A 15,050-nucleotide genomic window follows, 5' to 3' on the forward strand; every position below is an offset into this window, starting at 1 on the left:
GATGGTTCTGTCCTGGGTTTATTTCTCAGTGCTGGTGCGGGTCGGACCGGTACATTCATCGCCCTGAGTAACATTCTGGAGCGGGTGAAAGCAGAGGGCCTACTGGATGTATTTCAGACAGTCAAGAGCTTACGCATGAAGAGACCACACATGGTTCAGACTGTGGTAGGTATTATATATTGTAGTATAAGCACATTGTTTTTCATAGTAGGATACCATTTAGTCATAGAGATTCAATGCATGAGATAGAGGTGAAATACATTCAAATTATCTTCAAAAGATTGACAATGACGCTTTATTCAAATATTGGTTTGCCAACTGTATTTTAAGTGATTTATGGTCACGTTGTTTGTCATGTTTGTCGTTTCAGGAACAATATGACTTCTGCTACAGAGTGGTTCAAGATTTTGTTGACATTTTCTCAGACTATGCCAATTTCAAATGACAATATCTGCTATATACCCATGTATATTTCCACGTAACATATGCAATTTTGTCAGAACCTTCTTTTCTAAGCTCTTTCAAGCTCTTTTTACACTTTGCACTTACCCACAATACTTAAACATATTGTACCATATTTTATTATACAGGTAACTGACAAAATAAGGAAACGAGGGATACAAAGTATATTGAAAGCAGGTACATCCACACAGGTGTGGTTACTGAGTTAACTAAGCAATTAACATCCCATCATGTTTAGGGTCATGTATATTCATCCATTATTTTGGCTACCATGGCTATGCCCCGATAGGTTGACAATGCCCCCATCCACAGGGCGTGAGTGGTCACTGAATGGTTTGATGAGCATAAAAACAATGTTAGCCATATGCTATGGCCGTCTCAGTCACCAGATCTCAACCCAATTGAACTTATGTGAGATTCTGGAGCGGCACCTGAGACAGCATTTTCCACCACCATCAACAAAACACCAAATCATGGAATTTCTTGTGGAAGAATGGGGTCGTTCCAGATGCTTGTAGAATCTATGTCAAGGTCCATTAAAGCTGTTTCTGGCTCGTGGTGCCCAACGCCCTAATAAGACACTTTATGTTAGTGTTTCCTTTATTTTGGCAGTTACCTGTATATGTTTGCTTGTCTGTCTGTTTGTTAAAAAGAGCCCAAATGAAAATGTATTATTATCTCTATTTAGTCACGGACGTTTCAACTAGCTTTGTCTCCTCATATGTCAAATGTTTTGAATTGAAAACGTAAGACCAAAACCGGTGTGAAGGGTTTAATTGAATAGGTTCTCGGAAAGTATGTTATTATGTACATACTGTGTGTATTAATTAACTTATGCCTATAATCTTTTTCTATTTATATAATGTAGAATTTTATGTACATTTTGAGTTTTACTGATAGTCTATGTTGAAAAAATGACCATGAGATTGCCTTTTGTTGCCTGTGGTCTGTACTGTAGCCATGGCACATACTGTAGAACTCCTGCTGTTGAAAAATCCACAACCTGTCATGAGAGTTTGTGACAAGTGACTTAACAAATGAACATTCAGTATTTGGTGTGTATGTTGTCTGTTTCATCATAACAGTCTATTGAGTATCCAATGGAAAACAATCAATTTGGACAACTTGAATTGCCATCTGTTTCAAACAGCAATTTTGATCTGACCTCACTAACAAATGGCTGTTCATATGTACACGGTTGTAATAACTTTTGTACAACTTTTTTTAAACTATATTGGACCTACCATTTCAGCATTTACATGTTTGAATGAAACAGTGCCATACAAAGATTAGAAAAATGTTCTGATCAAGTTAAAATTGTCACCAAGTGACTTCAACTTCAATATACATAGCTAAGGCAGCAGATTGTTTTATGTTTTTCAAGACTAACCTACAAAGGAAGAAGATTTCAATAAAATAAGTAGATTTTCATGATATCCTTATAGTGTATAGAACATGATTGGGATTAAGGCAAATTATTATAATGCTTATATACCCCCCAAAATGTGTATTGAATGTATAGAGTTCTCAACTAGAAAAGTGTAATTTAGAGCCAGGCAGCAATTTTCCGCTTGGTAAGTATTTATAGCCACAGTGCTCTCATATCACTAAATAACTGGGTTATTGATAATAGCAATTGATTCATGGAAGTTTCAGGAAGATTATTTTATTGAATTTCATTGTGCTGTAGTTTACTGTGAAATCTATATTTTAGCAATGATCATAAATAAATAGAATTTAAATTCAAATTACCTGGTTACCCAGTTAAGTGTTAAGGCACTCCACAGGACTATCCTTTTCATGCCAAAGGTACATTTATGGATTCATAGCCTGTTAGGTAAAGATACAAGTGTAAGGATTATGTAATCACATAAGGGTCTTCATACAGAACATTTAGAATCTGTCTTGTGTACGGAGTATGACATTGAGGCATAATGTAGCACTCACGCATCTTGTTCCTGTATATCTCTTGTCATAAGTCTGTATGAAGTTAAAATTTCATTTGTAAAATCTGTCCGCAATAAATGCATTGAAAATAAACAAATTTGCCATTCATTTCTGAATATTTGTAAAAGATACAAAACATGGGTATCAAAGTCACTTTTTTGTTGACCAGCAGATATTGTTTCATTTACAAACATTACATACCGTTCAAAAGTTTGGGGTCACTTAGAAATGTCCTTGTTTTTGAAAGAAAAGCAACATTTCTGACCATTAAAATAACATCAAATTGATCTGGAATACAGTGTAGACATTGTTAATGTTGTAAATGACTATTGTAGCTGGAAATGGCAGATTTTTAATAGAATATCTACATAGGTGTAAAGAGGCCCATTATCAGCAACCATCACTCATGTGTTCCAATGGCATGTTGTGTTAGCTAATCCAAGTTTATCATTTTAAAAGGCTAGTTGATCAAACCCTTTTGCAATTATGTTAGCACAGCTGAAAACTGTCGTCCTGATTAAAGAAGCAATAAAACTGGCCTTCTTTAGACTAGTTGAGTATCTGGAGAATCAGCATTTGTGGGTTCGATTACAGGCTCAAAATGTCCAGAAACAAAGACCTTTCTTCTGAAACTCATCAGTCTATTCTTGTTCTGAGAAATGAAAGCTATTCCATGCAAGAAATTGCCAAGAAACTGAAGATCTCGTACAACGCTGTGTTCTACTCCCTTCACAGAACAGCGCAAACTGGCTCTAACCAGAATAGAGTGGGAGGCCCCGGTGCACAACTGAGCAAGAGGACAAGTACATTAGAGTGTCTAGTTTGAGAAACAGACGCCTCGTAAGTCCTCAACTGGCAGCTTCATTAAATAGTACACGCAAAACACCAGTCACAACGTCAACAGTGAAGAGGTGACTCCGGGATGCTGGCCTTCTAGGCGGAGTTCCTCTGTCCAGTGTCTGTGTTCTTTTGCCCATCTTAATCTTTTCTTTTTATTGGCCAATTCTGAGATATGGCTTTTTCTTTGCAACTCTGCATAGAAGGCCAGCATCCCGGAGTCGCCTCTTCACTGTTGACATTGAGACTGGTGTTTCTGTCCATTTTGAGCCTGTAATCGAACCCACAAATGCTGATGCTCCAGATACTCAACTAGTCTAAAGAAGGACAGTTTTATTGCTTTTTTCACTAGGACAACAGTTTTCAGCTGTGCTAATATAATTGCAAAAGGGTTTTCTAATGATCAATTAGCCTTTTAAAATGATAAACTTGGATTAGCTAACACAATGTGCCATTGGAACACAGGTGTGATGGTTGCTGATAATGGGCCTTTTAACGCCTACGTATGTAGATATTCCATAAAAAATGTGCCGTTTCCAGCTACGATAGTCATGTACAACATTAACAATGTCTACACTGTATTTCTGATCAATTTCATGTTATTTTAATGGACAAAAATGTGCTTTTCTTTCAAAAACCAGGGCATTTCTAAGTGACCCCAAACTGTTGAACGGTAGTGTTCACTGACTTCACCTCTTAACACATTACAAATATGTTTGTTTCCATCAAATGCAGTTTGAAGCTTATGCACTAAGCAGGTGCCGTTAGTGACATTTAGTGTCCATTAGGCACTTAGTGTGTCACACCTGTGGAGAAGGGATTCTAATCCTGATGACACAGACTGTTCCATGTCTAACGACCCCTATAAAAGGGACTCATGATTATTCCCACCACAGTGTATGAAGGAATATACAGAACGGAGAAAGTATGTGATTCATATAACTATATTTAAAATTGTTAACTAATGTGCATTTGTGGGTAGTTCATATATACTGTACACTGTGCATATTCAATAGGTAATCATTGCAAGATGATCCCAAACTTATCTTTGATACATTCTTTTTGACTATCACATTTAGCTTGTATTTGACTAGCTTTCTTTCCAGCTCCCATGGATCTTAGCAACAGAACGGTTGTGCAGGTGGTGGTGTTGGCGTTGGTAGCTCAGGTCACTCTCTCTCAGCACTGGTCGTATGGCTGGCTACCTGGAGGGAAGAGAAGTGTAGGGGAGCTGGAGGCCACCATCAAGGCAAGTACTATTTACCTCTACATGTAACTACTGTAAGTAACTATGTCTACATGTACATACTGTACATGTAATTGTCCTTTAAGGAAATCTACTGTCTTGAAAACCTGTGAACATTTAAATGTAGCATTTATAGGGATAGTTTGTGTGGAATATTTGTTCAAGAGGCCTTTTCAAGAGTACATAGGCAATGTATATTAATTAAACTCTGTAAGGGTGTTGCATAAAGGGTATATGGGTAATAGCATTACAAATTCCTCCTACATATTGCTATCCAGATGATGGACACGGGAGGTGTAGTGGCTCTTCCTGAGGAGACAAGTGCCCATTTCTCAGAGAGGCTGAGACCATATGATGTAGTAAGTAGTCATATTCATTTATTAGGTTAGATATTGTATTCATTGTATTCCTAATGGTCAATTATTTATGTTTCATCTGAAGATGCTAAATTGTCTCCTTGTAAAATATGTTGTAAATGATATACCAAAGTATCTGAAATAAATGTTTAGATGAGAGTATTGGCTGACAAATGGAAATCTTCCCTGAATTTAGAGAAGTGATACCTATAAATGTAGGGAGATAATGTTGCTCATGTCTGACACATCAGTATAATATAGATATACAACATAAAGCAGACTTCTGAAGTTAACACTTTGATTTCCCTAGATATTGAAGAAATGGATGCCCCATAAATAAAGAACTGTGAGACCATTATTCACAAAAGAAGCAAGAAGACAACATCAAGCAGATATTCAGCATCACTATCAACATCAATGATGGAGCAACTACAGTTCTGTCCATTTCCAACAAACATCACATTTAGATTGATGTTATTTACTTGAAGTATAACACTTTAACCTTCTGTAAAATTGTAATAAAGAGTGATTCAAAAAGAGAAGTATCTTTGTGTGTCTATTGAACGTCCTTACAATACAGGAGCTTAAGTGTCATTTCCAATCTTCGAATAATCAATTCGTGATCCGTCCACATTTTTAGGTGCAGTTGACAGACCATGAATTGATTATTACCATGCATTTGTTTTCTATGACCGACAAGCATGATCAACTTGTGATACAACAATCTTAGCATAACAACAGCTGGTAATTAAGTCAATTTATAGAACATCTATGGTGTTATTAGATTGAAACAGGGGTTTATGTCCCTTTTGTAATTAGATTATAGATTATTGCTTGTCAGTCATGCATCATTTCAAAGAGAAAATCCACAATACCAGGACATTTGTTTCACCTCAAATTTCTGTAAGAGTATATGTCACTTGTTGAATAATTTAATTTTGCATAGTTAAAAATAATTCTGAAATGTCATGAGGGTTGACATGTTTCTCATAGTTTTGCCAGGACCATAGGCATCACAAAAAGAAAATGTGTTAAAACTTTCATGTCGTTCAATAAATTGCTGTTAATTATAAAAATTGGAATTGCATATCAGGCAAGGAAAGGAATTAGCAGGGGCATATGTTTTAAAGAGAACTAATTTCTGGCAAAGCCCCACAGACAGGGTACCGTACTAATCACGTAGTGTATTAGGGGCCCATGATTCATGAACTGTACTGACACGAGGGACACCCTACACTGTTAGCGCGTGGTTGTGATGCACACCAATGAACCCAGACCACTGGTACTTTTGGGAAAAGGTGAACCGTAAAAGCATATAGAATTAGAAAGAAATGAAACCACTTTCCATTACACTTTCAGAACAATGGTTCCTCATTTGTGATAGCTCACACTGTTAGTTTAATATTCATGGTTCAATTTGCATAATGCAATACTTTTCTTTGATGGGGAAAGACATGTATTTTACTTCAAAAGCGTACTTTACTCATTTTTGTTGCTGGAGAACATGCTCCAACTATTGCAACTAAACACATCTATGATTTTGACGGTTATAGTGTAGTTATGCCTCTTTTGCTAGAGTGATTCTTGGGTTATGTTTCTCCAGCTCATGTATTTTTGTTTTTTTCATACTTTTTCACTCAAGTAACACAGAATTGGTTCATGAGGCAGGTTAGTGGTATCTATATATTTGGTTAAAATATGTTTAGGTCTACCCACACATTCATTGTATATTGTTCCAGTTGTAGCCACCACCTTCTTAAATCCCCCTTGTAATCTCTTGTTTAAAAATATAACTTTCTTTTCCAGTTTAATTGCACATCTTTTAATGCATTTTTATTTAATTTTTTTAGCTGGTATCTATGTTTCCAAATTTGATTTAACCTCACTTTCTCCTTCCCAGACCCCCTGGTGGATATTCACTTTGTTTACCTCAAATTAAACTTCATATTGTTTACAACCTCTTAGTCCCTGAACATTTTATAGCATTTTGGATTTATTTATTAATTTATTTGTGGTAATGATTGGAGTGTTGGGATTCATTTCAATGTTGCCCTCATCTGCATGAAAATTATATAATTAACTTTTGATTAACCAGCTCGGCAGAGTTTGCTCCCCTATGCACACTGGTGAATGGTACCCACCGCATTCTAATGACTGTTTTCCAATTGAGTGGTGACCTTTTCATCAAAGACCTGCAACCGGAGTTAAACAACAGTGGCAAATAATCATAGTGGAGACAATGGTAGAGGCCGGCAGGCTAGGATGTCATCTTTAAATATAACAACAGAGATGAAAGCAACCTTATTGGGCTTTAGTGATGGTGGCGGAAAGCCAAGTGCTTGTTGGTTGGCCATTGTTCAAGCTTTGGAGGTCACATCCATTGGCGCATTGAGAGGGAAAGGACAGGAAGGTAGAATGGTGCATTGTTACTTGTCCTCGCTCGGAGGGAATACTATTATGAAGGGCAATACATTTTGATTCTTTGTGCCATTTATTAATCTTCAAAACAATACTTTTTTTTGATAATAGCTTCAGGAAAAAAAGAGTCTGAAAACCCGTCCATCCAAGGCTAAAGCATTTCATTGAAGTGTATCCGTCAATCAAGTACATCCAACAAACATCCATAATTTCATAATCAGTTTAGATGATTATCTACAGTATAACATATTGTCTCAATATGCTATTTTCATACATTCATCATTTAGACCAGTTAAGATTGAGTGTATGATAAAGTTGTATTCCATAGTAAGTGACTTATTATTATGTCTCTTATTATTAACAGCTTGGTGAATTTCCCATGAGGTAACTGTGAGACGGAATATGAATTGAAGTTTCATGTGGGTAGTAGGCTACTATGTTCCCGCAGGCTATAGAGAGAAGCAAAGTCAGTCTTCAGAAAGAGTTTAAATGCCAGGGAGGTCTCGATACTTCAGAGGGTACTTAAAGGGATTTTTAGCATCTCATAGTCAGGATATCCATCAAGGAACTTGGGATGACAAGGTTATGTGGGGGTATGAGGACTTTGTGAAATCATTAGCCTATTTAATGAGACAGTCTATATTATTTGGCATTTCAACTATGACAACGGTGCTGAAAAAATGAGAATAATGATTATGTTATTGTTATACTTTGGACTGTGAACAACGAAGCACCATTGCAATAACCTAGTTACTATGCCCCCCCAAAAAATTGCTCACTGAATGAAAATGGTTTCATAATATGCCACATATTTATGTTAACGTTTTGTCATATCCACATTTCCCCACATGGTGACACTCTTGAGCTGTCCGATTATGAATCTGGTCTATACCTCATCCAGCACTTCAATCATACAAGTTGAACATTCCTCAAAATCAAACAAATTAAATCAAACTGCTGTCACTTCAACCGATTGCAACATGCATGTTGTATATGTTGTTGAAAACATGAAGAATACACACTACATATACAAAAGTATGTGGACACCACATCATATTAGTGGATTCAGCTATTTCAGCCACTCCCATTGCTGACAGGTTTATAAAATCGAGCACAAAGCCAAAAATTGGCAGTAGAATGGCCTTACAGAAGAGCTTAGTGACTTTAAACGTTGCAACGTCATAGGATACCACCTTTCCAATAAGTCATTTCGTCAAATTTCTGCCCTGCTAGAGCTGTCCCGGTTAACTGTAAGTGCTGTTATTGTGAAGGGAAAATGTCTGGGAGCAACAACTGCTCCGCTGCGTAGTGGTAGGCCACACAAGCTCACAGAACTGGACCGCCGAGTGCTGAAGCGCATAAAAAGTGTCTGTCCTCGGTAGCAACACTCACTACTGAGTTCCAAACTGCCTCTAGAAACAACGTCAGTACAAGAACTATTCGTCGGGAGCTTCATGAAATGTGTTTCCATGGCCGAGCAGCCGCGGTTGGAGCGGTGTAAAGCTCTCCGCCATTGGACTCTGGAGCAGTGGAAATGCGTTCTCTGGAGTGATGAATCACACTTCACCATCTGTCAGTCCGATGGACGATTCTGGGTTTGACAGATGCCACTAGAACGCTACCTGCCCCAATGCATAATGCCAACTGTAAAGTTTGGTGGAGGAGGAATGATGGTCTGGGGGCTGTTTCTCATGGTTCGGGCTAGGCCCCTTAGTTCCAGTGAAGGGAAATCTTAACGCTATTCTAGAAGATTCTGTGCTTCCAACTTAGTGGCAACAGTTTGGGGAAGGCCCTTTCCTGTTTCAGCATGAAAATGCCCCCATGCACAAAGCGAGGTCCATACAGAAATGGTTTGTCGAGATCGGTATAGAAGAATTTGACTGGCCTGCACAGAGCCCTGACCTCAACCCCATCGAACACCTTTGGGATGAATTGGAACGCTGACTGCGAGCCATGCCTAATCACCCAACATCAGTGCCCGACCTCACTAACGCTCTTGTGGCTGAATGGAAACAAGTCCCCGCAGTAATGTTTCAACATCTAATGGAAAGCCTCCTTAGAAGAGTGGAGGCTGTTAAGGCAGCGAAGGGGGGAGCAATTCCATATTAATGCCCATGATTTTGGAATGAGATGTTAAATGAGTAGCTGTCCACATACTTCTGGTTGTGTAGTGTATTTTTAATTGTTGAGGTAGGGTTGCGCTCCGCTTGCAATCCGTTTGAGCGGCACATGCTGCTGTTTTCACAGAAGGATTTGCTAGGCTGAACAAAAGTACATAAAATACGTACTGTAAATATACATTTTCCTTTCTTAGTTACTGTAACGACAGACATTTGCTACAAGAGGAATTTGCTACGGTATGCGGCAGTTATTACACTAGACTAGGCTCCTTTATCCTTCTATGCAGGCAGGGAACCTTCCTGTTGAGAACCGAGTTCTATCCTTTGATCACAGAACAGTGTTAAAGCACTGGGAGAAGGAGTAGGTATGAAATATGAATGAATACAGCTGTGTTCTGATGGATATGTCTCAAAGTACCCCAGTAAGGCACTGCTAAAGGCAATGAAATCTGTGTTTTGGAAATATTATCTTACCAGTGAGATTCTTTCAACCATCCTAATGTGTGGTAGTTTTTCAATGTATGTTAGCATTGTTTTGTTTGCACATACAGTGCATTCGAAAAGTATTTAGACCCCTTGACTTTTTCCACATTTTGTTGTATTACAGCCTTATTCTAAAATTGATCAAATATTTTTCCCCCTCATCAATCTACACACAATACCCCATAATGACAAAGTGAAAGAAGTTTTTAGAAATGTTTGCAAATGTATTACAAATAAAAAACAGAAGTACCTTTCTCAGACCCTTTGCTACGAGACTTGAAATTGAGCTCAGGTGCATCCTGTTTCCATTAATAATCCTTGAGATTTTTCCTTGACTTGATTGGAGTCCACCTGTGGTAAATTCAATTGATTGGACATGATTTGGAAAGGCCCACACCTGTCTATATAAGGTCCCACAGCTGACAGTGCATGTCAGAGAAAAAAACAAGCCATGAGGTACAAATCTGGGGGGAGGGTACCAAAACATTTATGCAGCACTGAAGAACACAGTGGCCCCAATATCACATTCTTAAATGGAAAAAGTTTGGAACCACCAAGACTCTTCCTAGATCTGGCCGCCCACCCAAACTGAGCATTCAGTGGAGAAGGGCCTTGGTCAGGGAGGTGACCAAGAAACCCAATGGTCACGCTGATAGAGCGGGAGACCTTCCAGAAGGACAACCATCTTTTTTTAACCTTTATTTAACTAGGCAAGTCAGTTGAGAACAAATTCTTATTTACAATGACAGCCTAGTGGGTTAACTGCCTTGTTCAGAAAGTCAGATTTTTACCTTGTCAGCTCAGGGATTCAATCTAGCAACCTTTCGGTTACTGGCCCAACGATCTAACCACTAGGCTACCTGCCGCCCCTGAAGCACTCCACCAACCAGACGGAAGCCACTCCTCAGTAAAAGGCACGCAAGCCCGCTTGGAGTTTGCCAAAAGGCATGAAAAGGACTCTCAGACCATGAAAAACAAGATTCTCTGGTCTGATGAAACCAAGATGGAACTCTTTGGCCTGAATGCCAAGCGTCATGTCTGGAGGAAACCTAGCACCGTCCCTACAGTGAAGCATGGTGGTGGCAGCATCATTCTGTGGGGTTGTTTTTCAGTGGCAGTGACTGGGAAACTAGTCAGGATCGAGGGAAAGATGAACGAAGCAAAGTACAGGGAGATCCTTGATGAAAACCTGCTCCAGAGGGCTCAGGACCTCAGACTGGGGCAAAGTTTCACCTTACAAAAGGACAACGACCCTAAGCACACAGCCAAGACAACGCAGGAGTGGCTTCGGGACAAGTCTTTGAATGTCCTTGAGTGGTTTCAGCAAGAGCCCGGACTTGAACCCGATCGAACATCTCTGGAGAGACCTGAAAATAGCTGTGCAGCGACGCTCCCCATCCAACCTGACAGAGCTTGAGAAGATCTGCATAGAAGAATGGGAGAAACTCCCCAAATACAGGTGTGCCAAGCTTCTAGCGTCATACCCAAGAAGACTTGAGGCTGTAATCGATGCCGAAGGTGCTTCAACAAATTACTGAGTAAAGGGTCTGAATACTTATATGTGATACATTTGCATATATTTTTTAAAACCTGTTTTTTGGGGTATTGTGTGTAGATTGATGAGATGTTTTTTTTAAATACATTTTAGAATAAGGCTGTAACAACTACATATGCAAAAAGTCAAGAGGTCTGAATACTTTCCAAATGCACTGTAGATTAGACATGAAACATGCAGAATGTGGAAGGAATTGACCCAAAACGATTGTGATGTACTGTATACTGTAAATAACAATACAATTCATTTTGTTTGATTTTGAAATCTCTTTTAGACAAATGGAATATGAGGTTTAAGAACAAGCTGTAGTGCCAGAGTTCCTATATATGGTATGAGATCACTTAACAGCGGATGAGGTGTTTGAGGTGTTTGAGGCATTGTTACCACCGTGTGCAGCTTTTCATTTCCTAATGCCCATTAGAAGCTGTGACTCATTGGAGGGTATAAGTTAATAATGTACTGTAGAACTGATGATGTAATCTGAATTAAGGGGGATATCATCATCACATGAACTTTTTTGAATGAAACATTAGTATATTCTGGTGACCTCGTACTTTTGAGACATATCCTTCTCTTGTTGCCCACTCTTTCATCTTTTCATCTTGAAATGCCAGCCTTTGGACCAGAGATTAGATAATGTCCCTGTACTGTTAGAGGGAAGCTCTGTGCCTGGCTTGATTACCCTTACTGACTGTGTGGCTGCCCCCATGCCAGGGCCAAACCACGCTTAGATCCTTTCAGAGATGGGTCATAACAGTAACAGTACTTACGTGATAATTTGGGTACACCAATTCCCATGACCCACCACATCTAACACTGGGCCCATGCCATAAACCTTCCTCCCAAGACTCTTCCACCTACGCTGGCCTCTATGGCATGTCCCCTAAGTATGTTTTAGCCCGTCGCTACACAGCAATTAGCAGTATATTGCAAGCTGTGAGGGAAGACAGAATCCCTGTCCACGTTTCAACTCCAGATCACGAGTCTCCAACCCGACTTCAAGGCAAGCCATGCAATTAGCCACACAATGATAATGTGTTATAGTGGAACAAAGATGGGGGGGGGGACCGTGCTGGGGTGAGGGCGAGGGGGATGCTAATAGGGGAGGGGGATATGGAGACAAAATGAATGGGATTATCAAACATACAGTATGCAGTGATGAATTACATTCTGGCCTCTAATTATCCATTCCTTTTATGTGTGGACCAACAGTGTGTTTTTTGTATACTAGCCATCTGTGGCCATTGGTCTTCAGATCGCACACTGGGGTTCTAGCTTTTATTTCTTGTAAGAAAGGAGTTCTAGAGGTAGCTCATGCAGCTAAGCTGCTGAGAAGAAAAGGGGAGATCCACTGACACGTTTCTCAGTTGACCTTGCACAGCTAATGAAACCAATTTGAATATATTTTGTATTAGTACAGAAATATGAGAGATGTGAACCATTTTTTTATGAATATTTGACCATTAGAGATGTTGTATGTTGATTCTATGTCCCAACGTGTTTCAAATTACCCAAACTGTTACCACTATACCAGAGGTTGCAACTTCAGCTTGCCAATAGAAAGAAAAACAGACTGCCTTGCTCAGAACACTAAACACAGCTCTATTCGCTGTGCCCTGAGAACAGACCGTTCTTCCAGTCTAGCATTGGACTTTATGGATGATATTATTTCACTGGGTGTTGTGCAAAACGAGCCCATTCCCCAGAGTGGCTGCAACTTCACCTTGGTGGGTTAATGCTGTGATATTCTGTGTATTCTTCACTCACTTCATTTTACTCAGAGCAAAGCCCCTGGAGATGGCTTATCTTGGAGCTGGAACAGGTGCACTCCAATTTACTCCTATTGCTTGGGGAGCCCAGGGGCCCCTGTAAAGAAAAAAGTAGCGATGTAGCTAGTGCACTCCACTGTATGCCACAAACAGCCAGAGAAAGAGCATTTAATGGAAAACGAGCAAACTGCTGCTTTTAGAAAAGCTTTATCCTTAGAATGAGGACGTTTTTTTTCAAAATGTTCTATCTAATCATTTTAGTGAGCTACATTCACACAACACAGTCTGATTGTGTCCCCGTCCACCCATTTTTAAACAAATATCAACTTCCAGAACAACATAGAGAAAGTTCAGAGGAAACCATACATGGATATGTATATTTTGTATATATGTATGTTTTACATTTTATCCTACATGAGCACATCTTGCATCAGCAAGACAAATTGGTGTGGTTTTGTTTCCCAGAAACCAAACTATTCCCAATATTTTGATCTGATAAATTGTCTTGATGTGACATGTGACATTAGGAAGGTGACTTACAGTAATAGTGGAGCTTTCTGTCCTATTGGCTTGTATCACAGTGTTGATCCTATTAGGCAACAGACAGTCTGGGTTATGGCCTATATGCTTTTCAGAGGGGGGAAAAGTTTGGATCACGTGATTATTCTCCAGTGCTTTCAGAATGAGCAAAGCTTTCAAGTTAGAATTTAGTTTCCAATTCCTTCTCTTTAGGAACCATGGATTCGAAGAGTAGAGCTGGTTTGTTATTTGTTCGGTATATTATAGGTCTGAATTCAGTCAGTATTTTTGTTTTGTGTTGTTCTTCTCTGGGGAATTATGCAATCAAAGCAGACGCTTCAAGCAGTCTGGAAAGTGCCCCTTGTGAATAAGAGAAAAGCTTGTACACAGCATTTTTGTGTGTGTGTGTGTGGGGGGGGGGGGGGGGGGGGGCAACAAAACAAACATATATGTTATTGTTCCATGTACAATATAAGCCTACCTGTATACTGCTTGTTTTTCAAAGAGATACGGTATGCCAACTCACTACATTATGTGGAACAATCCATAACTGTTTGAGTATAAAAGGAATACACATTCATCAAATAAAAAAACACAATTTGCGTTTTAATTATTTGTATTAGAGTGCTTGTTTTCTCAAGGTTCTCACAGATGGCATATGTAACTTCTTCAAGGATAGCTTGGTAACCTGGGATGTCAGTGTGAAAAAGTAGAGGACGTTCATTTTAAACAAGACAAATTAATTCAGGACAGAGACAATGTGTATGGTTTGTGCGTACGTGCGTGTTTGTGTGTGTGTGTATGTGATAGATGAAAGATTATATGCACTTTTAATGAGTGTATGTACTCTAAGCTCTTGTTTTTAATTACCTTGCCATGACATAATTTGCTGGGAGTTTATATATGCCTGAAAGGTTTTCACTTTCGCTGTTGTCAACTCAAGAGCATTTGAACCAATCAATACCTGTCTGTCCTGTGGCACACTCATAGTTGGCCATTAGGAGAGAGCTGCTTATAGTAAGCTCAGCCAATACCATTAGCCCTAGCCTGAGGGCAGTTCCATGCCTTAGTCAGGGTAGGCACCTGCCTCGTCACCCCCACCGCACCCCCTTATCCACCCCTCACCCCTCCACCACCATTAAGCAGCTCCCACTGGACATCATTTGGACACATCGGCCAAAGAGCACTTCTTTATTCCCTCTCTTTTCTTTCCCTGGCTCCACCAAAAATCAATACATCTCCCCTTTTTCTTAGTTTCACAATTTTGCCTCGATATGATTCACCTCTCAGCTGAATACAGGATCAGCTTATTTTATCTACTACTTCCTGTGAGTAATA

The 15,050-nt window shown here is 39.3% G+C and overlaps 2 protein-coding genes across 4 annotated transcripts in view; both read left to right on the forward strand.

Moving 5' to 3' along the window:
- LOC115193724 (receptor-type tyrosine-protein phosphatase epsilon-like) overlaps positions 1-651 on the forward strand; it is a 59,778-nt gene extending 59,127 nt beyond the window's left edge. For all 3 annotated transcript variants that reach the window (XM_029752671.1, XM_029752668.1, XM_029752670.1), the window contains 2 exons: positions 30-165; positions 371-651. In XM_029752671.1, the coding sequence (XP_029608531.1) occupies positions 30-165; positions 371-445 (211 nt within the window). In that variant the 3' untranslated portion in view covers positions 446-651. The remainder of the gene's footprint in view (positions 1-29; positions 166-370) is intronic.
- Positions 652-4,156: 3,505 nt separating this feature from the next.
- On the forward strand, positions 4,157-5,385 carry LOC115193385 (progonadoliberin-3). Its single transcript, XM_029752103.1, has 4 exons — positions 4,157-4,171; positions 4,353-4,495; positions 4,771-4,851; positions 5,159-5,385. Exons 2-4 carry the CDS (start codon positions 4,358-4,360, stop codon positions 5,186-5,188), a joined length of 249 nt encoding a protein of 82 aa, XP_029607963.1. The 5' UTR covers positions 4,157-4,171; positions 4,353-4,357; the 3' UTR covers positions 5,189-5,385.
- The last annotated feature ends 9,665 nt before the right edge of the window (positions 5,386-15,050 follow it).

This window comes from Salmo trutta, chromosome 5, assembly GCF_901001165.1.
Source record: "Salmo trutta chromosome 5, fSalTru1.1, whole genome shotgun sequence".
In the NCBI taxonomy this organism is placed as follows: domain Eukaryota; kingdom Metazoa; phylum Chordata; class Actinopteri; order Salmoniformes; family Salmonidae; genus Salmo; species Salmo trutta.